The 22,184-nt window shown below is 45.2% G+C and overlaps 1 protein-coding gene across 1 annotated transcript in view; it reads left to right on the forward strand.

Annotated features, from left to right (window-relative positions):
• LOC115204363 (ryanodine receptor 1-like) overlaps positions 1-22,184 on the forward strand; it is a 112,422-nt gene that overhangs the window by 4,960 nt on the left and 85,278 nt on the right. The window contains exons 2-32 of the mRNA XM_029769870.1: positions 1,091-1,210; positions 1,310-1,411; positions 1,873-1,893; positions 5,498-5,572; positions 9,233-9,311; positions 9,413-9,525; positions 9,626-9,725; positions 10,342-10,438; positions 10,518-10,592; positions 10,692-10,848; positions 11,000-11,164; positions 11,348-11,469; positions 11,676-11,865; positions 13,381-13,516; positions 13,674-13,769; positions 13,870-13,988; positions 14,115-14,248; positions 14,346-14,587; positions 14,682-14,874; positions 14,981-15,197; positions 15,272-15,376; positions 15,498-15,601; positions 15,684-15,767; positions 16,082-16,241; positions 17,169-17,316; positions 17,951-18,156; positions 18,249-18,423; positions 19,014-19,222; positions 19,380-19,732; positions 21,545-21,671; positions 21,988-22,148. Coding sequence (XP_029625730.1) covers positions 1,091-1,210; positions 1,310-1,411; positions 1,873-1,893; positions 5,498-5,572; positions 9,233-9,311; positions 9,413-9,525; positions 9,626-9,725; positions 10,342-10,438; positions 10,518-10,592; positions 10,692-10,848; positions 11,000-11,164; positions 11,348-11,469; positions 11,676-11,865; positions 13,381-13,516; positions 13,674-13,769; positions 13,870-13,988; positions 14,115-14,248; positions 14,346-14,587; positions 14,682-14,874; positions 14,981-15,197; positions 15,272-15,376; positions 15,498-15,601; positions 15,684-15,767; positions 16,082-16,241; positions 17,169-17,316; positions 17,951-18,156; positions 18,249-18,423; positions 19,014-19,222; positions 19,380-19,732; positions 21,545-21,671; positions 21,988-22,148 — 4,385 coding nt within the window. The remainder of the gene's footprint in view (positions 1-1,090; positions 1,211-1,309; positions 1,412-1,872; positions 1,894-5,497; positions 5,573-9,232; positions 9,312-9,412; positions 9,526-9,625; positions 9,726-10,341; positions 10,439-10,517; positions 10,593-10,691; positions 10,849-10,999; positions 11,165-11,347; positions 11,470-11,675; positions 11,866-13,380; positions 13,517-13,673; positions 13,770-13,869; positions 13,989-14,114; positions 14,249-14,345; positions 14,588-14,681; positions 14,875-14,980; positions 15,198-15,271; positions 15,377-15,497; positions 15,602-15,683; positions 15,768-16,081; positions 16,242-17,168; positions 17,317-17,950; positions 18,157-18,248; positions 18,424-19,013; positions 19,223-19,379; positions 19,733-21,544; positions 21,672-21,987; positions 22,149-22,184) is intronic.

Below are 22,184 nucleotides of genomic sequence, written 5' to 3' on the forward strand. Positions count from 1 at the left end.
CCAGGATTAAGGGTTTTTCCTTATTCACTCTATATTTATTTCTCGTGTTACAATTTTAAAATGTTTTATCTGTAACTCTACATTGTTGAAAAAGGACCCGTAAGTCAGCATTTCACTGTTAGTCTACACCTGTTGTTTACCAAGCATGTGACAAATAACATATGATTTAATAATAATTTTTTTGCTTACTTTTGGCTGGTCTCTATGGTTGACATTGCCAAGGTTTTGTGTGTCTTGAGCTGCCTAAGAATAATAGTTAGAAACCCATCTGTGTATATCTGTCTCACTGCTCTCTGCGTGTGAGTGCATTACAAATGATTATGTCATTGGAGCTGTGCAATAAACATCCAGACTTGCCGGCCCGGCCAGCTCTCAAATATCTGCTGCTCCACTGGTGGGAATGTGTGAACAGCAGGTGCAGGGGCCTGAAATAGAGGGTCGGGGAGGATCAGGTGCTTACCCACAGTCGAGAATACCAAGTTGATTAGTGGTCGGGCAGGCACAGAGGAATGTCAAGGAATGACAAGAGAGTGAAGGTTAGGAATGTGAGGTGTAGATTCAAGACCAGAGAGTGTCTGCTCTGCTGACAGCTGTTTGCAATTTGACCTAGTAGGTTAAGGCTCCCTGTTACGAATGATTTCTCACTCTGCTGGCTCTATCCAGTCTTGCTATTGTCACCATATGTTGGTCAGGGATTCAGTCTTGCTCTTATGTAACGTAAAAGATGTCTGTTTGGGGCACAGGAATCATATTCATTGTTTTACTATTGTCTCTTGTCCACTACAACCACTACACATCCACACTTCAGACCCTCTTTATGTGTGTTGGTTGTACCTCTACCTCTACCCCTGGCCAGTATTAGTGTCATATGAACCTATCAAGGTTATGAATGGCAAGTTAAATAAGCTTATGAAATATTACCCAAGTGATGAAACATCTTAATGTTAAAAATGTTTTATCTATGATATAGCTGACTCCTGATATGTGTACATCGGATAAGGGCAATTCATCAGTTCCAATTCAAGTACATTCCGTTTAGTTTTAAGGATGGATTAATGGAATCTGGTTTTGACCTCTTTTCTCTATGTAGGATGACCAGGTTGTGCTACAATGCACAGCCTCCATTCTGAAAGAGCAGATCAAACTGTGTCTGTCATGCGAAGGCTTTGGGAACCGCCTCTGCTTCCTGGAGACCACCTCTAATGCTCAGGTAGAGAGAACCACGTTCCACACTCTCACAGGTGATTACCTATTTATTTCTGCTTCTTGCCAGTCGCTGGGTTTTGCTGATGAACGTGTTGCGTTGTAGAATGTGCCACCTGATTTGGCGATCTGCTGCTTCATCCTGGAGCAGTCCTTGTCGGTACGAGCCTTACAGGAGATGCTGGCCAACACCACGGAACTCAATGAGGTAGGGGACTCGCAAAGGGTTGTGTTGTGTGTTTTACTGAAGGAGATTATTTGTCATTTGAACTTTAAACAATTAGATAGTATGTGGAAATATTTTTTATTTTGCTGGAAAACCGAGTTGGTCTTCGCATAGTGTCCAGTGAGCTTAGTTCTGTCTGAATTTCACCAATGCAACTGTCATGTTTGTCCCATAACATGGGAACCAATTTTATTGGTACATTTTTTTCACAAAATAGTCTTATGGCTTTCTTATACGGTTGTGAGAACATCCTCTTATGTCATTGACACAGTTTTAAAAGTAGCGTTGTAGTGAGTTATGCGCTTCCAAAGTCTAATGACAGATAACATTTTTGTATTTGAAATATGAATATTATGTCAAGGTATCTTATTAATTTAGCAACTTAACTTCATTTTGTCTCTTTTCTGATCCCACACCCCTCATCTCCTACCTGCCAACCATAGGCAGTCGATTTGGACAAATGGGTATGTCTGCTCATGTTTCCCTTCCTGTCACGTTTCCCCAAAGTTTTCCCCTCCTCTCCCCCTTGTCTACCCTGAGAGTCCTCTCACCCCTCATCCAATGTCCCTGTCTGAATCAGTGATGTGCCACTTTCTTCAACCCTCACTCATATCACTCCACGCGTCTCACACTTTGCTCAGTGCTGTCATAGCTGAAATACCAAGCAGTGTTTCAAATTACGCTCCGGGAAGGATTCCTGTCAGCAGCACAGGAGCAGCCAAGAAACTCTCCACAGGGCTTCTGGTAGCAATGTAATCTCTACACTATGTCCAATATCAGACTCATGTACCACAGACCAGGCCTAGTACTGGATGGTGTGTCACATATTTCATCTGAAACAGGGCTCTTGCTGCTCTGTTACCCTGTCCCTCTGAAAGTGTCCAATACAACCTCCATCATACTTCCATTTCCCTTTTCATACATCCTCTTTCCACTTCCTCATAGTCCAATACATCCCATTCGTTGCATGTGTACCACCTGTTTACATGTTCTTAATCAATGATATTCCTTCATCACCTGAGTTACTGTGGTTTGCTTTTGACCAATTCAACAAACCGCCAAGTCAATTCATCTTAATCTTAAGACACACTACATTCCAGACTAACTTTGAATATCAAACAACACACGCATACACACACACACACACACACACACACACACAGGTTCACGCATTATGAACTAAATCTGACCCGTAGTCAGTCTTGCTGTGTTCTGACTCTTCACTTATTCATGGAATGATCCCAATGATGACAACGTTGACAGTGGAAATGATAACCACTAATTATAACAAATGTTGCAGGAACAATATTGTTTTGTCATCAAAAAGAATGGAGGACCAAGGCACTCTTCATATAATGAATTAAAATGCCTTAATTTGTATGACATGTTCAATGGAAACAAAGTTTAAAAACTGACGCGTTTCGGCTGCATGACCTTCGTCAGTAGTAAACTTTGTTTCCATTGAACATGTCATACAAATAAAGGCATTTTAATTCATTATATGAAGAGTGCCTTGGTCCTCCTTTCTTTTTGATGACCAATTTACCCCTTTTACCAAAGAGCACCTTCTGTCTACCAAAACCTACTATTGTGTACCTTAGTACCTTCTGTCTACCAAAACCTACTATTGTGTACCTTAGTACCTTCTGTCTACCAAAACCTACTATTGTGTACCTTAGTACCTTCTGTCTACCAAAACCTACTATTGTGTACCTTAGTACCTTCTGTCTACCAAAACCTACTATTGTGTACCTTAGTACCTTCTGTCTACCAAAACCTACTATTGTGTACCTTAGTACCTTCTGTCTACCAAAACCTACTATTGTGTACCTTAACACCTTCTGTCTACCAAAACCTACTATTGTGCACCTTAACACCTTCTGTCTACCAAAACCTACTATTGTGTACCTTAGTACCTTCTGTCTACCAAAACCTACTATTGTGTACCTTAGTACCTTCTGTCTACCAAAACCTACTATTGTGTACCTTAACACCTTCTGTCTACCAAAACCTACTATTGTGTACCTTAACACCTTCTGTCTACCAAAACCTACTATTGTGCACCTTAACACCTTCTGTCTACCAAAACCTACTATTGTGTACCTTAGTACCTTCTGTCTACCAAAACCTACTATTGTGTACCTTAGTACCTTCTGTCTACCAAAACCTACTATTGTGTACCTTAACACCTTCTGTCTACCAAAACCTACTATTGTGCACCTTAACACCTTCTGTCTACCAAAACCTACTATTGTGTACCTTAGTACCTTCTGTCTACCAAAACCTACTATTGTGCACCTTAACACCTTCTGTCTACCAAAACCTACTATTGTGTACCTTAGTACCTTCTGTCTACCAAAACCTACTATTGTGTACCTTAACACCTTCTGTCTACCAAAACCTACTATTGTGCACCTTAACACCTTCTGTCTACCAAAACCTACTATTGTGTACCTTAGTACCTTCTGTCTACCAAAACCTACTATTGTGTACCTTAGTACCTTCTGTCTACCAAAACCTACTATTGTGTACCTTAACACCTTCTGTCTACCAAAACCTACTATTGTGCACCTTAACACCTTCTGTCTACCAAAACCTACTATTGTGTACCTTAGTACCTTCTGTCTACCAAAACCTACTATTGTGTACCTTAACACCTTCTGTCTACCAAAACCTACTATTGTGAACCTTAGTACCTTCTGTCTACCAAAACCTACTATTGTGTACCTCAGCACCTTCTGTCTACCAAAACCTACTATTGTGTACCTTAGTACCTTCTGTCTACCAAAACCTACTATTGTGTACCTTAACACCTTCTGTCTACCAAAACCTACTATTGTGAACCTTAGCACCTTCTGTCTACCAAAACCTACTATTGTGTACCTTAACACCTTCTGTCTACCAAAACCTACTATTGTGTACCTTAACACCTTCTGTCTACCAAAACCTACTATTGTGTACCTTAGTACCTTCTGTCTACCAAAACCTACTATTGTGTACCTCAGCACCTTCTGTCTACCAAAACCTACTATTGTGTACCTTACCACCTTCTGTCTACCAAAACCTACTATTGTGTACCTTAACACCTTCTGTCTACCAAAACCTACTATTGTGTACCTTAACACCTTCTGTCTACCAAAACCTACTATTGTGTACCTTAGTACCTTCTGTCTACCAAAACCTACTATTGTGTACCTTAGTACCTTCTGTCTACCAAAACCTACTATTGTGTACCTTAACACCTTCTGTCTACCAAAACCTACTATTGTGTACCTTAACACCTTCTGTCTACCAAAACCTACTATTGTGTACCTTAGCACCTTCTGTCTACCAAAACCTACTATTGTGTACCTTAACACCTTCTGTCTACCAAAACCTACTATTGTGTACCTTAACACCTTCTGTCTACCAAAACCTACTATTGTGTACCTTAACACCTTCTGTCTACCAAAACCTACTATTGTGTACCTTCCCTTCTTTTTTTCTACAATATTGTTTAGTTGTCTGAATGTCACTTTTTCTCTCTTCCAGTTAGAGACATGTAAAAATGTGCTTCTGGTATTGTTAGCCATGTGACTTGATGTTTTGTGATAATTGCGTGAATTCCCCTTTCCACTCACACCTGGTTTGTACACTGTGGACCTGTTTGTTGTTGGTTCTAGGGTTGAAAAATTCCAGGAACTGTCAATAAATTCTCTGGTCTTCCAGAAATCCTGGTTGGAGGCTTCAGGAATTTGGGAAACCAGAGAATTTATTGAAAGTTCCCAGAAGTTTGCAACCCTAGTTGGTTCTCTGTGGTGGGCTCTCTGACTCCTCTCAGCCAAGATACCTTCAGTACACAGGTTCTCTGTTGCCTGCCACATTGTTCTCAGTTTGGTATGAGGAGGGTGCTTTCTTCAACTACTGTCTCTGTCCCCAGTCTTCAACAGTCCTGTGTGCCTGACCTTAGCAGTCTGTATGCTGAATGTTGAATCATACACTACTCTCTTTGGTTCGAATGTATTTGTATTTTTTTACTTCTCTCTCTCTCTGTGTGAAATGTCTCTCTCTATTCTCTGCTCTGTCCAGTCATCTCAAGGAGGGGGCCACCGTACCCTGCTGTATGGCCACGCTATCCTTCTGAAACACACTCACTCCAGCATGGTAAGCAGCCTCCTCTCCGTCTCGCTGTGTAGGCTCTCACATGTTCTAGCTCATCCAGTAGTCTCTCACATGTTCTACCTCATCCAGTAGTCTCTCACATGTTCTACCTCATCCAGTAGGCTCTCACATGTTCTACCTCATCCAGTAGTCTCTCACATGTTCTACCTCATCCAGTAGTCTCTCACATGTTCTACCTCATCCAGTAGTCTCTCACATGTTCTACCTCATCCAGTAGTCTCTCACATGTTCTACCTCATCCAGTAGTCTCTCACATGTTCTACCTCATCCAGTAGTCTCTCACATGTTCTACCTCATCCAGTAGTCTCTCACATGTTCTACCTCATCCAGTAGTCTCTCACATTTTCTACCTCATCCAGTAGGCTCTCACATGTTCTACCTCATACAGTAGGCTCTCACATGTTCTACCTCATACAGTAGGCTCTCACATGTTCTACCTCATCCAGTAGGCTCTCACATGTTTTACCTCATCCAGTAGGCTCTCACGTCTTACCTCATCCAGTAGGCTCTCACATGTTCTACCTCATCCAGTAGTCTCCCACATGTTTTACCTCATCCAGTAGTCTCTCACATGTTCTACCTCATCCAGTAGTCTCTCACACCCACACTCCCCTGTAAACTCTGTGTTGCTGTTACATGGGTTTGCTTGTCAATGAGTGCTTTGTGATTCAAATTTATTCAAATCAAATGTATTTATTTATATAGCCCTTCTTACATCAGCTGATATATCAAAGTGCTGTACAGAAACCCAGCCTAAAACCCCAAACAGCAAGCACTGCAGGTGTAGAAGCACGGTGGCTAGGAAAAACTCCCTAGAAAGGCCAAAACATTGGAAGAAACCTAGAGAGGAACCAGGCTATGAGGGATGGCCAGTCCTCTTCTTGCTGTGCCGGGTGGAATTTATAACAGAACATGGCAAAGATGTTCAATGTTCATAAATGACCAGCATGGTCAAATAATAGTAATCATAGTGAGCAGGTCAGGGTTTCATAGCCGCAGGCAGAACAGTTGAAACTGGAGCAGCAGCACGGTCAGGTGGACTGGGACAACAAGGAGTCATCATGCCAGGTAGTCCTGAGGCATGGTCCTAGGGCTCAGGTCCTCCAAGAGAGAGAGAGAGAGAGAGAGAGAGAAAGAAAGAAAGAAAGAGAAAATTAGAGCGAGCATACTTAAATTCACACAGGACACCGGATAAGACAGGAGAAATACTCCAGATATAACAGACTAGCCCCCCGACGCATTAACTACTGCAGCATAAATACTGGAGGCTGAGACAGGAGGGGTCAGGAGACACTGTGGCCCCATCCGATGATACCCCCGGACAGGGCCAAACAGGCAAGATCTAACCCCACCCACTTTGCCAAAGCACAGCCCCCACACCACTAGAGGGAAAGCTTCAACCACCAACTTACCATCCTGAGACAAGGCCGAGTATAGCCCACAAAGATCTCCGCCACAGCACAACCCAAGGGGGGGCGCCAACCCAGACAGGAAGACCACGTCAGTGACTCAACCCACTCAAGTGACGCACCCCTCCTAGGGACGGCATGGAAGAGCACCAGTGAGCCAGTGACTCGGCCCCTGTAATAGGGTTAGAGGCAGAGAATCTCAGTGGATAGAGGGGAACCGGCTAGGCAGAGACAGCAAGGGCGGTTCGTTGCTCCAGTGCCTTTCCGTTCACCTTCACTCTCCTGGGCCAGACAACACTCAATCATAGGACCTACTGAAGAGATGAGTCTTCAATAAAGACTTAAAGGTTGAGACCGAGTCTGCGTCTCTCACATGGGTAGGCAGACCATTCCATAAAAATGGAGCTCTATAGGAGAAAGCCCTGCCTCCAGCTGTTTGCTTAGCAATTCTAGGGACAATTAGGAGGTCTGCGTCTTGTGACCGTAGCGTACGTGTAGGTATGTACGACAGGACCAAATCGGAAAGATAGGTAGGAGCAAGCCCATGTAATGCTTTGTAGGTTAGCATTAAAACCTTGAAATCAGCCCTTACCTTAACAGGAAGCCAGTGTAGGGAGGCTAGCACTGGAGTAATATGATATATTTTTTTGGTTCTAGTCAGGATTCTAGCAGCCGTATTTAGCACTAACTGAAGTTTATTTAGTGCTTTATCCGGGTAGCCGGAAAGTAGAGCATTGCAGTAGTCTAACCTAGAAGTAACAAAAGCATGGATAAATTTTTCTGCATCAATTTTGGACAGAAAATATCTGATTTTTGCAATGTTACTTAGATGGAAAAGGCTGTCCTTGAAACAATCTTGATATGTTCGTCAAAAGAGAGATCAGGGTCCAGAGTAACACAGAGGTCCTTCACAGTTTTATTTGAGACGACTGTACAACCATCAAGATTAATTGTCAGATTCAACAGAATGTCTCTTTGTTTCTTGGGACCTAGAACAAGCATCTCTGTTTTGTCCGAGTTTAAAAGTAGAAAGTTTGCAGCCATCCACTTCCTTATGTCTGAAACACAGGCTTCCAGCGAGAGCAATTTTCATTGAAATGTACAGCTGTGTGTCATCCGCATAGCAGTGAAAGTTAACATTATGTTTTCGAATGACATCCCCAAGAGGTCAAATATATAGTGAAAACAATAGTGGTCCTAAAACGGAACCTTGAGGAACACCGAAATTTACAGATGATTTGTCAGAGGACAAACCATTCACAGAGACAAACTGATATCTTTCCAACAGATAAGATCTAACCCAGGCCAGAACTTGTCCATGTAGACCAATTTGGGTTTCCAATCTCTCCAAAAGAATGTGGTGATCGATGGTATCAAAAGCAGCACTAAGGTCTAGGAGCACGAGGACAGATGCAGAGCCTCGGTCTGACGTCATTAAAAGGTCATTTATCACCTTCACAAGTGCAGTCTCCGTGCTATGATGGGGTCTAAAACCAGACTGAAGCATTTCGTATACATTGTTTGCCTTCAGGAAAGCAGTGAGATGCTGTGCAACAGCTTTTTCTAAACTTTTGAGAGGAATGGGAGATTCGATATAGGCCAATAGTTTTTTTATATTTTCTTGGTCACAGTTTGGCTTTTTCAAGAGAGGCTTTATTACTGCCACTTTTAGTGAGTTTGGTACACATCCGGTGGATAGAGAGCCGTTTATTATGTTCAACATAGGAGGGCCAAGCACAGGAAGCAGCTCTTTCAGTAGTTTAGTTGGAATAGGGTCCAGTATGCAGCTTGAAGGTTTAGAGGCCATGATTATTTTCATCATTGTTTCAAGAGATATAGTACTTAAACACTTGAGTGTCTCCCTTGATACTAGGTCCTAGCAGAGTTGTGCAGACTCAGGTCAACTGAGCTTTGGAGGAATACGCAGATTTAAAGAGTCCATAATTTGCTTTCTAATGATCATGATCTTTTCCTCAAAGAAGTTCATGAATATATTACTGCAGAAGTGAAAGCCATCCTCTCTTGGGGAATGCTGCTTTTTAGTTAGCTTTGTGACAGTATCAAAAATAAATTTCGGATTGTTTTTATTTTCCTCAATTAGGTTGGAAAAATAGGATGATCGAGCAGCAGTGAGGGCTCTTCGATACTGCACGGTACTGTCTTTCCAAGCTAGTCGGAAGACTTCCAGTTTGGTGATTCACTGTGTAATATTCACTCTCTCTATGTGCTGCAGTACCTCAGCTGTTTGACTACCTCAAGGTCACTCACAGACAAACTGGCCTTTGATGTGGGGTTACAGGAAGATTCCACAGGTATGGCTTTTACCATAGAGAAGAGCAGTGGTATGTCTGCATCTTTTCTGCACCGTGTTCATATTGCTCATTAGTTGACTGATGCATTTATTCCTTCACAGGGGAGGCATGCTGGTGGACCATTCATCCTGCGTCCAAGCAGAGATCAGAGGGAGAGAAGGTCAGGGTGGGAGATGACCTCATCCTGGTCAGTGTGTCCTCTGAGAGATACCTGGTGAGCCACGTTGGTGACACATTGCCAAGTGGACTTTCAGACAAAGGTTAGGGATGGAGCTGACATGTTCTTGTCTCTCTCTGTCTCTCTCTCTCTCCAGCATCTCTCCTATGCCAGTGGTGACCTCATGGTGGACGCCTCCTTCATGCAGACCCTGTGGACCATGAACCCTGTGATGTCTGGCTGTGAACTTGCGGAAGGTGTGTATATGTTTTGATTGTTTTTCTATTTCATAATCATGAGTTTATTATCTAGAAACTATACACTTGACTGCCATGTCTTTCTCGTGTGGAATATGACCCCTGGGTGACTCATAACTGCAGGCAACAGATTACCATGCCTGGGTGTCTTTATTATTTCCATTGCAATTTCCTACTGTCCACTAGGTGGCGACTCAAGAGCCTATTACCATCTCGTAGGCTCATGCTAGGGTCTTGTTGATGGGCGCACAGAGGATCGCGGGTTCAACCCCAGTGCTAGGCACTCATTTTTATTTGTAACTTTGACCTTTTAACCCTATCCCAATCCTTAACCCTTACCTTAACCACTCTGAATTAATGCCTAAACTTAACTGCAGAGTTTCGGTTTCACTTTTGCACAGTTTGACTGACAGCTAACATAAATTAAAATATTCTGAATTTAAAACGGCCACACAGTGCATAATATACAGACAGCACCACACATGGCCCCACAGTGTATAATTAATCCGGCCTCAGTGCATATCTCTGTTGCTGCAGTTATGCACTGGGGGACTGCATTTTCTTTGGTGATTGAGTTGGTCTTTCTCTCATTGTTGATGTAACATTTTCCCCTCAGGCTTTCTGACTGGAGGCTATGTTCTTAGACTGTTCCATGGTCACATGGACGAGTGCTTGGCTATCCCTGCTGCCGAGCAAGGAGACAACCAGCGCAGGTGATGAAAACTGTTGAAATATTCCACATTTAATCAGATACCTTATCATCTGTCACTAACAGCCCATCTCTGTTTTCAGAATTGCTCATTATGAAGGGGGTGCTGTCTGTAGCCATGCCCGGTCACTATGGAGACTAGAACCCCTCCGGATTGGGTGAGCGAATGCCCTTGTGTCCATCAGCTTTAAGTGAGATAAACCATTCACATTTCTTATGAGTTCTCTCCTTGGGGTTATAATTATGGCTCTGTGTAGATGGAGTGGAGGTCACATGAAATGGGGCCAGTCGTTCCGAGTGCGTCATATAACCACAGGTCGCTACCTCTGCCTGGATGAAGAGAAAGGACTGATGGTGGTGGACTCTGAAAAAGCCAACGCCAAGATGTCAGCCTTCTGCTTCAGAATCTCCAAGGTCAGGGTCATCACAAACGGCAGTATGAAAATAAAAAGAGCAGTAGTCCATTTCATAGAAGGTAACAACATTTCCATCATCCCTCCATACCCAGCACTGTTGATGTTGTGTTGAATTCCTTCTCCTTGTTGTTTAACATTCCACCCTGCAGGAAAAGGTGGAGGTGGTTAAGAAGCGAGATGTGGAGGGCATGGGCACGCCAGAGATCAAGTATGGGGAGTCCATGTGTTTTGTACAGCACATCTCCACTGGCCTCTGGCTTACATACGCCTCTGTCGATGCCAAGTCCGCTCGCCTGGGACCTCTTAAGAGGAAGGTATGGAGGACTAATGTGGCAACATGCCCTGAACACCTAAAGGACAGGAAGAACAACGTCAAACTACATGCTAAGACAAAATAAATACATTTTAGTGCCTGTTAAAGTACTCTATAGTCAGCTTCTCCCTTGAATGAACCTAGTTTTTATCCATGTTGATAATGCAACCCTTGTATCTGTCAGGCCATCCTTCATAAGGAGGGCCACATGGACGATGCCCTGACCATGGCCCGCTCCCAGACAGAGGAGTTCCAGGCTGCTCGTATGATCTACAACACAGCAGGCCTCTTCACCCAGTTCATCAAGTATGGCCCCTCTCCACTCCCACTGTGCTTGCTGTCTGAGCACATACCTAGGAATCTCTGAACATGTTCATGTTTGTGCACATTATGGTGTTATGTATAAACCCCCTTTGACTTACTGCTATCCTTCAGGAGGGCCAGATGGCCCTGCTTTAATGTTTGACCTCATGGTCAGTGCAGTGACATTGTGCCTTGTTCTGTGTCTCCAGAGCGCTGGACTCTCTGAGTGGGAAGAACAAGTCATCTTCAGGCCCCCCGTCTCTGCCCATGGACTCAGTGGCCCTCTCCCTGCAGGACCTCATCTTCTACTTCCAGCCCCCAGAGGAGGAGCTGGAGCACGAGGAGAAACAGACCAAACTACGCTCCCTTAAGAACAGACAGAACCTCTTCCAAGAGGAGGTCAGTGCTCACAGACAGCAGGTCCAGAAGATACACTGTACAGTACATTCGGAAAGCATTCAGACACTTTCACTTTTTCCACATTTTGTTACGTTACAGGCTTATTCTAAAATGGATTCAATTGTTTTCCCCCCTCAATCTACACACAATACCCCATAATGACAAGGCAAAAACAGGTTTTTAGAAACTTTTGCAAATTTATAAAAAAAAACAGAAATATCACATTTACTTAAGTATTCAGACCCTTTACTCAGTACTTTGTTGAAGCACCTTTGGCAGCAATTACAGGCTCGAGTCTTCTTGGGTGTAACGCTACAAGCTTGGCGCACCTGCATTTGGGGAGTTTCTCCCATTCTTTTCTGCAGATCCTTTTCTTCAAGTATCACTCTGTACTTTGCTCCGTTCATCTTTCCCTCGATCCTCACTAGTCTCCCAGTCCCTGCCGCTGAAAAACATCCCCACAGCATAGCTATGGTGCCTGGTTTCTTCCAGACATGGCGCTTAGCATTCAGGCCAAAGAGTTCAATCTTGGTTTCATCAGACCAGAGAATTTTGTTTCTCATGGTCTGAGAGTGCTTTAGGTGCCTTTTGGCAAAATCCAAGCGGCTGTCATGCCCCTTTTACTGAGGAATGGCTTCTGTCTGGCCACTCTACCATAAAGGCCTGATTGGTGCAGTGCTGCAGAGATGGTTGTCCTTCTGGAAGGTTCTCCCATCTCCACAGAGGAACTCTGGAGCTCTGTCAGAGTGACCATCAGGTTCTTGGTCACTTCCCTGACCAAGGCTCTTCTCTCCCGATTGCTCAGTTTGGCCGGGCGGCCAGCTCTAGGAAGAGTCTTGGTGGTTCCAACCTTCTTCCATTTAGGAATGATGGCCACTGTGTTCTTGGGGACTTTCAATGCTGCTGACATTTTTTGGTACCCTTCCCCAGATCTGTGCCTCGACACAATCCTGTCTCAGAGCTCTAAGGACAATTCCTTTGACCTCATGGCTTGGTTTTTGCTCTGGCATGCACTGTCAACTGTGGGACCTTATATAGACAGGTGTGTGGTTTCCAAATCATGTCCAATCAATTGAATTTACCACAGGTGGACTCCAATCAAGTTGTAGAAACATCTCAAGGATGATCAATGGAAACAGGATTCACCTGAGCTCAATTTTGAGTCTCATAGCAAAGGGTCTGAGTACTTACTGTATGTAAACAACGTAAAATCTGTTTTTGATTTGTCATTATGGGGTATTGTGTGTTGATTGATGAGGGAAAAGTATTATTTAATCAATTTTAGAATAAGGCTGTAGCGTAACAAAATGTGTAAAAAGTCCAGGTGTCTGAATACTTTCCGAATGCGCTTTATATTTATTCTGTTGAGGAAGAACTGCAAGTAAGCATTTCACTGTATCATTACACCCGCTGTATTTTGTGCTGTGACAAATAAACTTTGATTTACTTTCTAAATATTTTCCCTGAACTGCTCCTGCCTTTGGTATTCCCATGCTTTTTGTGCCATTCCAACAGGGCATGATCACCCTGGTGCTGGACTGTATTGACCGACTCAATGTCTACAACACGGCGGCCCACTTCTCCGAGTTTGCAGGGGAGGAGGCTGCCGAGTCTTGGAAGGAGATAGTTAATCTCCTCTATGAGCTGCTGGGTATGTGACCTGCTATTGATCCTTTCATTTCGTGTTCCAAGGTACATCACCTTCTCTGCATTGCTGTGGTTATTGTGCCAGCATGCCCGTCATCCTGAACACGACCAAGCTCTGATCGGGTATTGTCTGTTCTCTCTGTCATTGTCTTCATATGAAGCCTCACTGATCAGGGGGAACCGGGCAAACTGTGCACTGTTCTGTGATAATCTGGATTGGCTGGTCAGCAAACTGGACCGTCTGGAGGCCTCCTCAGGTAAAGTCCCCTTTCAGAACCTTTATCACCCCTTTCAGATTGACTTTAATGTGTTTTGGGTGAATCGTCAGTGTTTCATTGTGTATTATCTTCACCGCAGGCATCCTGGAGGTGCTATACTGTGTTCTGATTGAGAGTCCAGAGGTTTTGAACATTATCCAGGAGAACCACATTAAATCTATCATTTCTCTACTGGATAAGCATGGACGCAATCACAAGGTCAGTGAATATTATTTAAGCCTGTATTTATCCAGAGAAGTGTTCAAAGGTAATCTGGTTGGAAGTCCAGTGGGAATTTGGGAATCATAAGCCCTTTGACCTTGCTCTCTCCCTGTGTTTTCTTAGGTGTTGGATGTGCTCTGCTCTTTGTGTGTGTGTAATGGGGTGGCTGTAAGGTCCAATCAGAATCTCATCACAGAGAATCTGCTTCCGGGTCGCGATCTCCTCCTGCAGTCCAACATCATCAATTATGTCACCAGGTGTGACATCTGGCCATTCTAAATACATTTAGTTGAATATCCAGTTTGTTTTTTCCTTCAAACTGTTAAGGTTGTGGTTATTTTCCTCCCCCCTCAGTGTGAGGCCCAACATCTTCCTAGGAACGTGTGGAGGATCAACTCAGTATAAGAAGTGGTATTTTGAGGTGATGGTGGACCATGTAGAGCCCTTCCTGACCGCCCAGGCCTTCCACCTGCGTGTGGGCTGGGCTCTGACTGATGGCTACAGCCCCTACCCTGGAGGTGGTGAGGGCTGGGGTGGTAACGGGGTGGGGGACGACCTCTACTCATACGCCTTTGATGGACTCCACCTGTGGTCAGGTACAGTCAGCAGGGCTTATCTGTAGAATGCAGTTCTCTTTGACTAGGTTGAGGTGATGCTGACCTCTGTGTGTCTGTCTGTCTGTCTCCCCAGGACGAGTCCCACGTCATGTCGCCACCCCCAACATGCACATCCTAGCCGCAGACGATGTGGTCAGCTGCTGCCTTGATCTGAGTGTGCCCAGTATTTCGTTCCGTATCAACGGGCACCCGGTGCAGGGCATGTTTGAGAACTTCAATCTGGATGGCCTATTCTTCCCTGTCGTCAGCTTCTCTGCAGGCGTCAAGTGAGAACCGCTGATGGGGCTAACAGGGCTGTTGTTATTTAGAATCTGACAGAGAGGATGTAGAATGAGTCATCACTGTTAATGTTGTTCTTCTTTAAACGTCCAGGGTTCGTTTTCTCCTGGGAGGGCGTCAGGGAGACTTTAAATTCCTCCCACCCCCAGGCTATGCTCCATGCTATGAGGCTGTGCTACCCAAGGATCGACTGCATATTGAGCCCATCAAGGAGTATAAGCATGATGTCAATGGTGTCCGCAATCTGTTGGGGCCTACACAGTCCCTCTCGCACACAGCCTTCACCCCTTGCCCTGTGGACACAGCACAGGTAAAACTCTTGACTTATCAATGCATCTCTCTGTCTCCTTTCTCTTGCTTCCATTCACCATGTTGTCCTTTCAGATTGTGCTTCCACCTCACTTGGAGCGCATTCGGGAGAAGCTGGCAGAAAACAGCCATGAGCTATGGGCTGTCACTCGCATTGAACAAGGATGGACCTATGGGTCGGTGAGTGCTTCCCATACTGCCCTATTCAGCTCACACTGCTTACATGACTGACTGATATCTATTTACTTCAATCTGGCAAACAAATTGTTTCTGTCCTCTGCTTGCATTTCCTCTACTCCAGTTCCAAGATGACAACAAGAAACTGCACCCCTGCCTGGTAGATTTCCAGAGCCTGCCAGAGCCAGAGAAGAATTACAACCTTGCCATGTCAGTAGAAACACTCAAGTGAGTCAAGGTCTTGTACACTTCCTCTCCGCCTAGTGTGTCTGTGTGTGAGCCCAGTATTCACTACCTCTGTTTCTCAAAGGACTCTACTGGCGCTGGGCTGCCATGTGGGCATGGGAGATGAGAAAGCAGAGGAGAACCTGAAGAACATCAAGATGCCCAAGACGTGAGTCAGACCTCAAAACAGGATCTCAGACTATTTTAAACGTTGACTTAATTATTCTCTGATATTAACTTACATGGTTGACAGTATTGTTCTCTGACGAAGGCCGTGAGGCCGATACGTAAGCTTATTAAAGATCAGTGATACTATCACGAGCATGGGCGGTTTCCTTTTTCATTCACATTATCAGAGATAAACGTTTTGAAATGTTGGATTGTCATTTAAGTAGAGGCCTGTTCACTTAGTGAGTGTAATAGAAGAGTCCTAATGACATCTCACTTACTAGTCTAATCATAACATCATGTTTGGTCCATTAGGTATATGATGAGTAGTGGATACAAGCCTGCCCCTCTGGACCTCAACCATGTCAAGCTGACACCCAACCAGACTAACCTAGTGGAGAGACTGGCAGAGAATGGGCACAATGTGTGGGCTCGTGACAGGGTTCACCAGGGATGGACCTACAGCATTGTACAGGTATCTTTCATCTCTCTCTGATCCTGTGGGAAAGCTAACCTGTGATAACAGCTTAAGTCATTTTAGACAATGACTGATGAATATCAATTGTGTTTCTGTCAGGTGGCTTTTAACGCACACGAAGGCGTACAGGTGGGCACACAACAAGCTCACCCAAAGTTATGCAGATACTTTGTCAAAGTTGAAGTCTGGGTGAAGTATGAGTCCTACTGACTCATGAGTTGTCGTAGTTATGATGTTTTCAGAGCCAACATTTATGTAACTGTTGTGGAAATTCTTCCACAGGGACACTCAAAGTCAATGAATCATCGTTTATAGCGCTGGAGAGGTTCCAACCAACTCAATGCACCATAGTACACATGTCTGTCAGGAGCTCTGCCGGGGAAGTCCCAGCAGTTGTCTTATACACGGCTACACACAGACAAGTTATATTTGCATGATTTAGCATAGTTAATGAATCATTACCATTTTGTTTCATCCATGTGATCGACCAATACTGTTTCATAACATGTGACAGACCAACACCTCACAAGGCTTCTATTCTCTAAGCTGAGACCTTGTAACTGAGATATCTTTAGTTTGTTCTCAAAACACGGTTGTTCGTTCTCAAAACACGGTCTGGGCCTACTGCCAAATTGCAGCAACTGATAGGTGTGATTTGTACAGTCAGTCACTTGCATGAACACAGAAATTGGTTTATAGAACAGCACATGAATAGAACATAGAAATTATTTATAAGAATAGCACCAACATTAAAATTTCCCTTACATAACTATTCAAGATGTTTAGAAAAACAAACAATAAGGTTCTTGGAGCTTTCTTTATTCAGTATCAATCTTTCCAGGAGATTAAAGTCCATAACTTGCACAATCATTCTATGACTCACACAATTGTTTGTTGATTTTAACTGTTTATTTCCATGTTCAGGACATAATGAACAAGCGCAACCCGCGCCTGGTGCCATACAACCTGCTGGACGAAAAGACCAAGAAGACCAACAGAGACACTGTCTGTGCAGCTGTCCGCACTCTCATCGGCTACGGTTACAACATTGAGCCACCTGACCAAGAGAGCAGTGAGTCTGTCTGCCAAGATATAAACTGATCTAGTACCGAGTCGGACCCCCATTAGCATCCAGAACAGTCTGAATTCTTTGGGGTATGGAACCGTTGCTCAATTGGTATCGTGGGACCTAACTTGTCCCAGGAAAACATTCCCCCACACCTGACTGGATGTTTTTTGATTGTCTCACCATTCTCGGTAAACCCAAGACACTGTTGTGCATGAAAAGCTATTTCTGAGATACTGAAACCGGCGCACCTGGCACTGAAGATCATACCACGCTCAAAGTCACTTAGGTCATTTGTTTTTCCCATTGAAAGATTCAATTGAACAGTAACTGAATGCCTCGATGCCTGTCTGACTGTTTTATATAGCAAGCCACGGCCACGTGACCCACTGTCTGCAGGAGCGAACCATTTTTGTGAACAGGGTTGTGTACCTAATAAACTGTCAAATGAGTATGTGTGTGTGTGTATACACACACACACACACACACACATACATACATACATACATACATACATACATACATACATACATACATACATACATACATACATACATACATACATACATACATATATTGAACTGTGTATATAATGAATATATAACCTGTTAATAATGTCACCTGAATCTGTTTGTGTTAGGTGGTCATGGGGAAGGTCATTCCCGTGGAGATAAGTTCCGGGTGTTCCGAGCTGAGAAGTCATACGCGGTGACCCAGGGGAAGTGGTACTTTGAGTTTGATGCTGTGACTGTGGGGGAGATGAGAGTGGGTTGGGCCAGACCCAGTGTCCGCGCTGACAAAGAGCTGGGAGCAGACGAGCTCGCCTATGTCTTCAATGGTTTCAAGGTATGGTTGGTGATAAATGTTCTGTTCTGTGTCTGTTTTAGGGAAAACATTTACTAACATGTCCTATTTGAACTTTGACCGTTCTTTTTTAGGCTCAACGTTGGCATGTGGGCAATGAGCCGTTTGGTCGTATCTGGTTGCCAGGTGACGTGGTGGGCTGTATGATTGACCTGGTAGAGCAGAACATCTTCTTCACCCTGAACGGAGAGATGCTCATCAGTGACTCTGGCTCTGAGATGGCCTTCAAGGACATTGACATAGGAGATGGTGAGTGACGGATGGGGAGGCTGCTGGGGCTTGGAGGTGACGGATGGGGAGGCTGCTGGGGCTTGGAGGTGACGGATGGGGAGGCTGCTGGGGCTTGGAGGTGACGGATGGGGAGGCTGCTGGAGCTTGGAGGTGACGGATGGGGAGGCTGCTGGGGCTTGGAGGTGACGGATGGGGAGGCTGCTGGGGCTTGGAGGTGACGGATGGGGAGGCTGCTGGGGCTTGAAGGTGACGGATGGGGAGGCTGCTGGGGCTTGGAGGTGACGGATGGGGAGGCTGCTGGGGCTTGGAGGTGACGGATGGGGAGGCTGCTGGAGCTTGGAGGTGACGGATGGGGAGGCTGCTGGGGCTTGGAGGTGACGGATGGGGAGGCTGCTGGGGCTTGGAGGTGACGGATGGGGAGGCTGCTGGGGCTTGGAGGTGACGGATGGGGAGGCTGCTGGGGCTTGGAGGTGACGGATGGGGAGGCTGCTGGGGCTTGGAGGTGACGGATGGGGAGGCTGCTGGGGCTTGGGAGGTAAATCCTTATAGGATGGATCTACTGATTTTAGATGCATGTTATTCATTAAACTGCATCTGCCGATCTCCAGGTTTTATCCCTGTGTGTAGTCTGGGCCTGTCTCAGGTTGGCCGGCTCAACCTGGGCCAGAACGTCAGCAGCCTGCGCTACTTCACCATCTGTGGCCTTCAGGAGGGCTTTGAACCCTTCGCCATCAACATGAAGAGAGACATTACCATGTGGTTCAGCAAGAGCCTGCCCCAGTTCATTCCTGTTCCTACAGAGCACCCTCACGTTGATGTACAGTACACCATATGTTGTTTAACAGCAGTGTGTTGGAATGGCTTCCCTTCCTATATTTTATCATTCCATTTAAAACACGTTAACATTCAAATGTTCTCTTCTGGGGGTTTTCAATATGTGATTTCCTGCCCTTTCTCTCACGTCCCCTGTGTAGGTGTCCCGTGTGGATGGGACGGTGGACAATGCTCCCTGTCTTAAACTGACCCACAAGACCTTCGGTTCTCAGAATGCCAACACCGATCTGCTGTTCCTGAGGCTCAGTATGCCCGTGGAGTTCCACGAGACCTTTAAAATCATGGCTGGGACCACCCCCCTGACACGAACCCTGACCATCCCCGAGGACCAGGTCCTGGAGGTGGACCCCGACTCTGACTTTGAGGTGCTGAAGAAGTCTGCCAGCCGCACAGAGAAGGAGGAGGAGAAGGAGCCCTCTGTGCCTAAGGAGATCTCCGTCAACGGAGGAGAGAACGTGAAAGATGCCTCTACAGAGAAGAGCAAGAAGAAGGGGTCAGTACTGAGTAGGGGTCAGATTAGTGAAGAGACAGATGATAGACTTGAGACAGGTCACAACTCTCTGTTGGAGAAGAGACAGGTCACAACTCTCTGTTTGAGAAGAGACAGGTTTCAACTCTGTTGGAGAAGAGACAGGTCGCAACTCTCTGTTGGAGAAGAGACAGATCACAACTCTCTGTTGGAGAAGAGACAGGTCACAACTCTCTGTTGGAGAAGAGACAGGTCACAACTCTCTGTTGGAGAAGAGACAGGTCACAACTCTCTGTTGGAGAAGAGACAGGTTCCAACTCTGTTGGAGAAGAGACAGGTCACAACTCTCTGTTTGAGAAGAGACAGGTTCCAACTCTGTTGGAGAAGAGACAGGTCACAACTCTCTGTTGGAGAAGAGACAGGTCACAACTCTCTGTTGGAGAAGAGACAGGTCACAACTCTCTGTTGGAGAAGAGACAGGTCACAACTCTCTGTTGGAGAAGAGACAGGTCACAACTCTCTGTTGGAGAAGAGACAGGTCACAACTCTCTGTTGGAGAAGAGACAGGTCACAACTCTCTGTTGGAGAAGAGACAGCTTCCAACTCTGTTGGAGAAGAGACAGGTCACAACTCTCTGTTTGAGAAGAGACAGGTTCCAACTCTGTTGGAGAAGAGACAGGTCACAACTCTCTGTTTGAGAAGAGACAGGTTCCAACTCTGTTGGAGAAGAGACAGGTCACAACTCTCTGTTGGAGAAGAGACAGGTCACAACTCTCTGTTTGGAGAAGAGACAGGTCACAACTCTCTGTTGGAGAAGAGACAGTTCCAACTCTGTTGGAGAAGAGACAGGTCACAACTCTCTGTTTGAGAAGAGACAGGTTCCAACTCTGTTGGAGAAGAGACAGGTCACAACTCTCTGTTGGAGAAGAGACAGGTCACAACTCTCTGTTGGAGAAGAGACAGGTCACAACTCTCTGTTTGAGAAGAGACAGGTTCCAACTCTGTTGGAGAAGAGACAGGTCACAACTCTCTGTTGGAGAAGAGACAGGTCACAACTCTCTGTTGGAGAAGAGACAGGTCACAACTCTCTGTTGGAGAAGAGACAGCTTCCAACTCTGTTGGAGAAGAGACAGGTCACAACTCTCTGTTTGAGAAGAGACAGGTTCCAACTCTGTTGGAGAAGAGACAGGTCACAACTCTCTGTTGGAGAAGAGACAGGTCACAACTCTCTGTTGGAGAAGAGACAGGTCACAACTCTCTGTTTGAGAAGAGACAGGTTCCAACTCTGTTGGAGAAGAGACAGGTCACAACTCTCTGTTGGAGAAGAGACAGGTCACAACTCTCTGTTGGAGAAGAGACAGGTCACAACTCTCTGTTGGAGAAGAGACAGGTTCCAACTCTGTTGGAGAAGAGACAGGTCACAACTCTCTGTTTGAGAAGAGACAGGTTCCAACTCTGTTGGAGAAGAGACAGGTCACAACTCTCTGTTTGAGAAGAGACAGGTTCCAACTCTGTTGGAGAAGAGACAGGTCACAACTCTCTGTTGGAGAAGAGACAGGTCACAACTCTCTGTTGGAGAAGAGACAGGTCACAACTCTCTGTTGGAGAAGAGACAGGTCACAACTCTCTGTTTGAGAAGAGACAGGTTCCAACTCTGTTTGGAGAAGAGACAGGTCACAACTCTCTGTTGGAGAAGAGACAGGTCACAACTCTCTGTTGGAGAAGAAAGTGGAAAGTGAATGCTGAAAACGGCACTTTAACTGTAATCGTCGTCATGTTTTCTCAGTCCTGTTGAAAAGGAGGCCCGACTACGCTGACATTGTGTGTTCCCCTCAGGTTCCTGTTCAAGGCCAAGAAGGCAGCTTTCACTCCGCCCCCTGTTGTTCCCACCATGCCCCGCCTGATGGAGGAAGTGGTCCCAGACGACAGAGATGACGATGACATCATCCTCAACACCACCACAGTATGACCTTTTACATCTCTTCAGATTCTCGTGCCTGAACCTTACTTCTCTTCTGTAGCTCAGTTGGTAGAGCATGGTGTTTGCAACGCCAGGGTTGTGGGTTCGATTCCCACGGGGGGCCAGCACAGAGAAAAGAAATGTATGTGTTCACTACTGTAAGTCGCTCTGGATAAGAGCGTCTGCTAAATGACTAAAATGTAAAAAATGTCTTCACTGGGACATTTTTGTCTGGAAATATGTTTTTTTTTTCATTTTTAGTTTTAGGTAGTTCAACTCCTTGTTAATCATGTTTTCTGCTCACATTCTCTGTGTTCAGTACTATTATTCAGTGCGAGTTATTGCGGGACAAGAGCCCAGTGGGGTGTGGGTAGGCTGGATCACCCCTGACTACCATCAGTACGACCTGCACTTTGACCTCAGCAAAGTAAGAAATGTCACAGTCACCGTGGGAGATGACAAAGGCAACATACATGACAGGTGAGTAACGCGTCCCTGTGCACACACACACACACA

Source organism: Salmo trutta, chromosome 12 (genome assembly GCF_901001165.1).
Source record: "Salmo trutta chromosome 12, fSalTru1.1, whole genome shotgun sequence".
NCBI lineage: Eukaryota > Metazoa > Chordata > Actinopteri > Salmoniformes > Salmonidae > Salmo > Salmo trutta.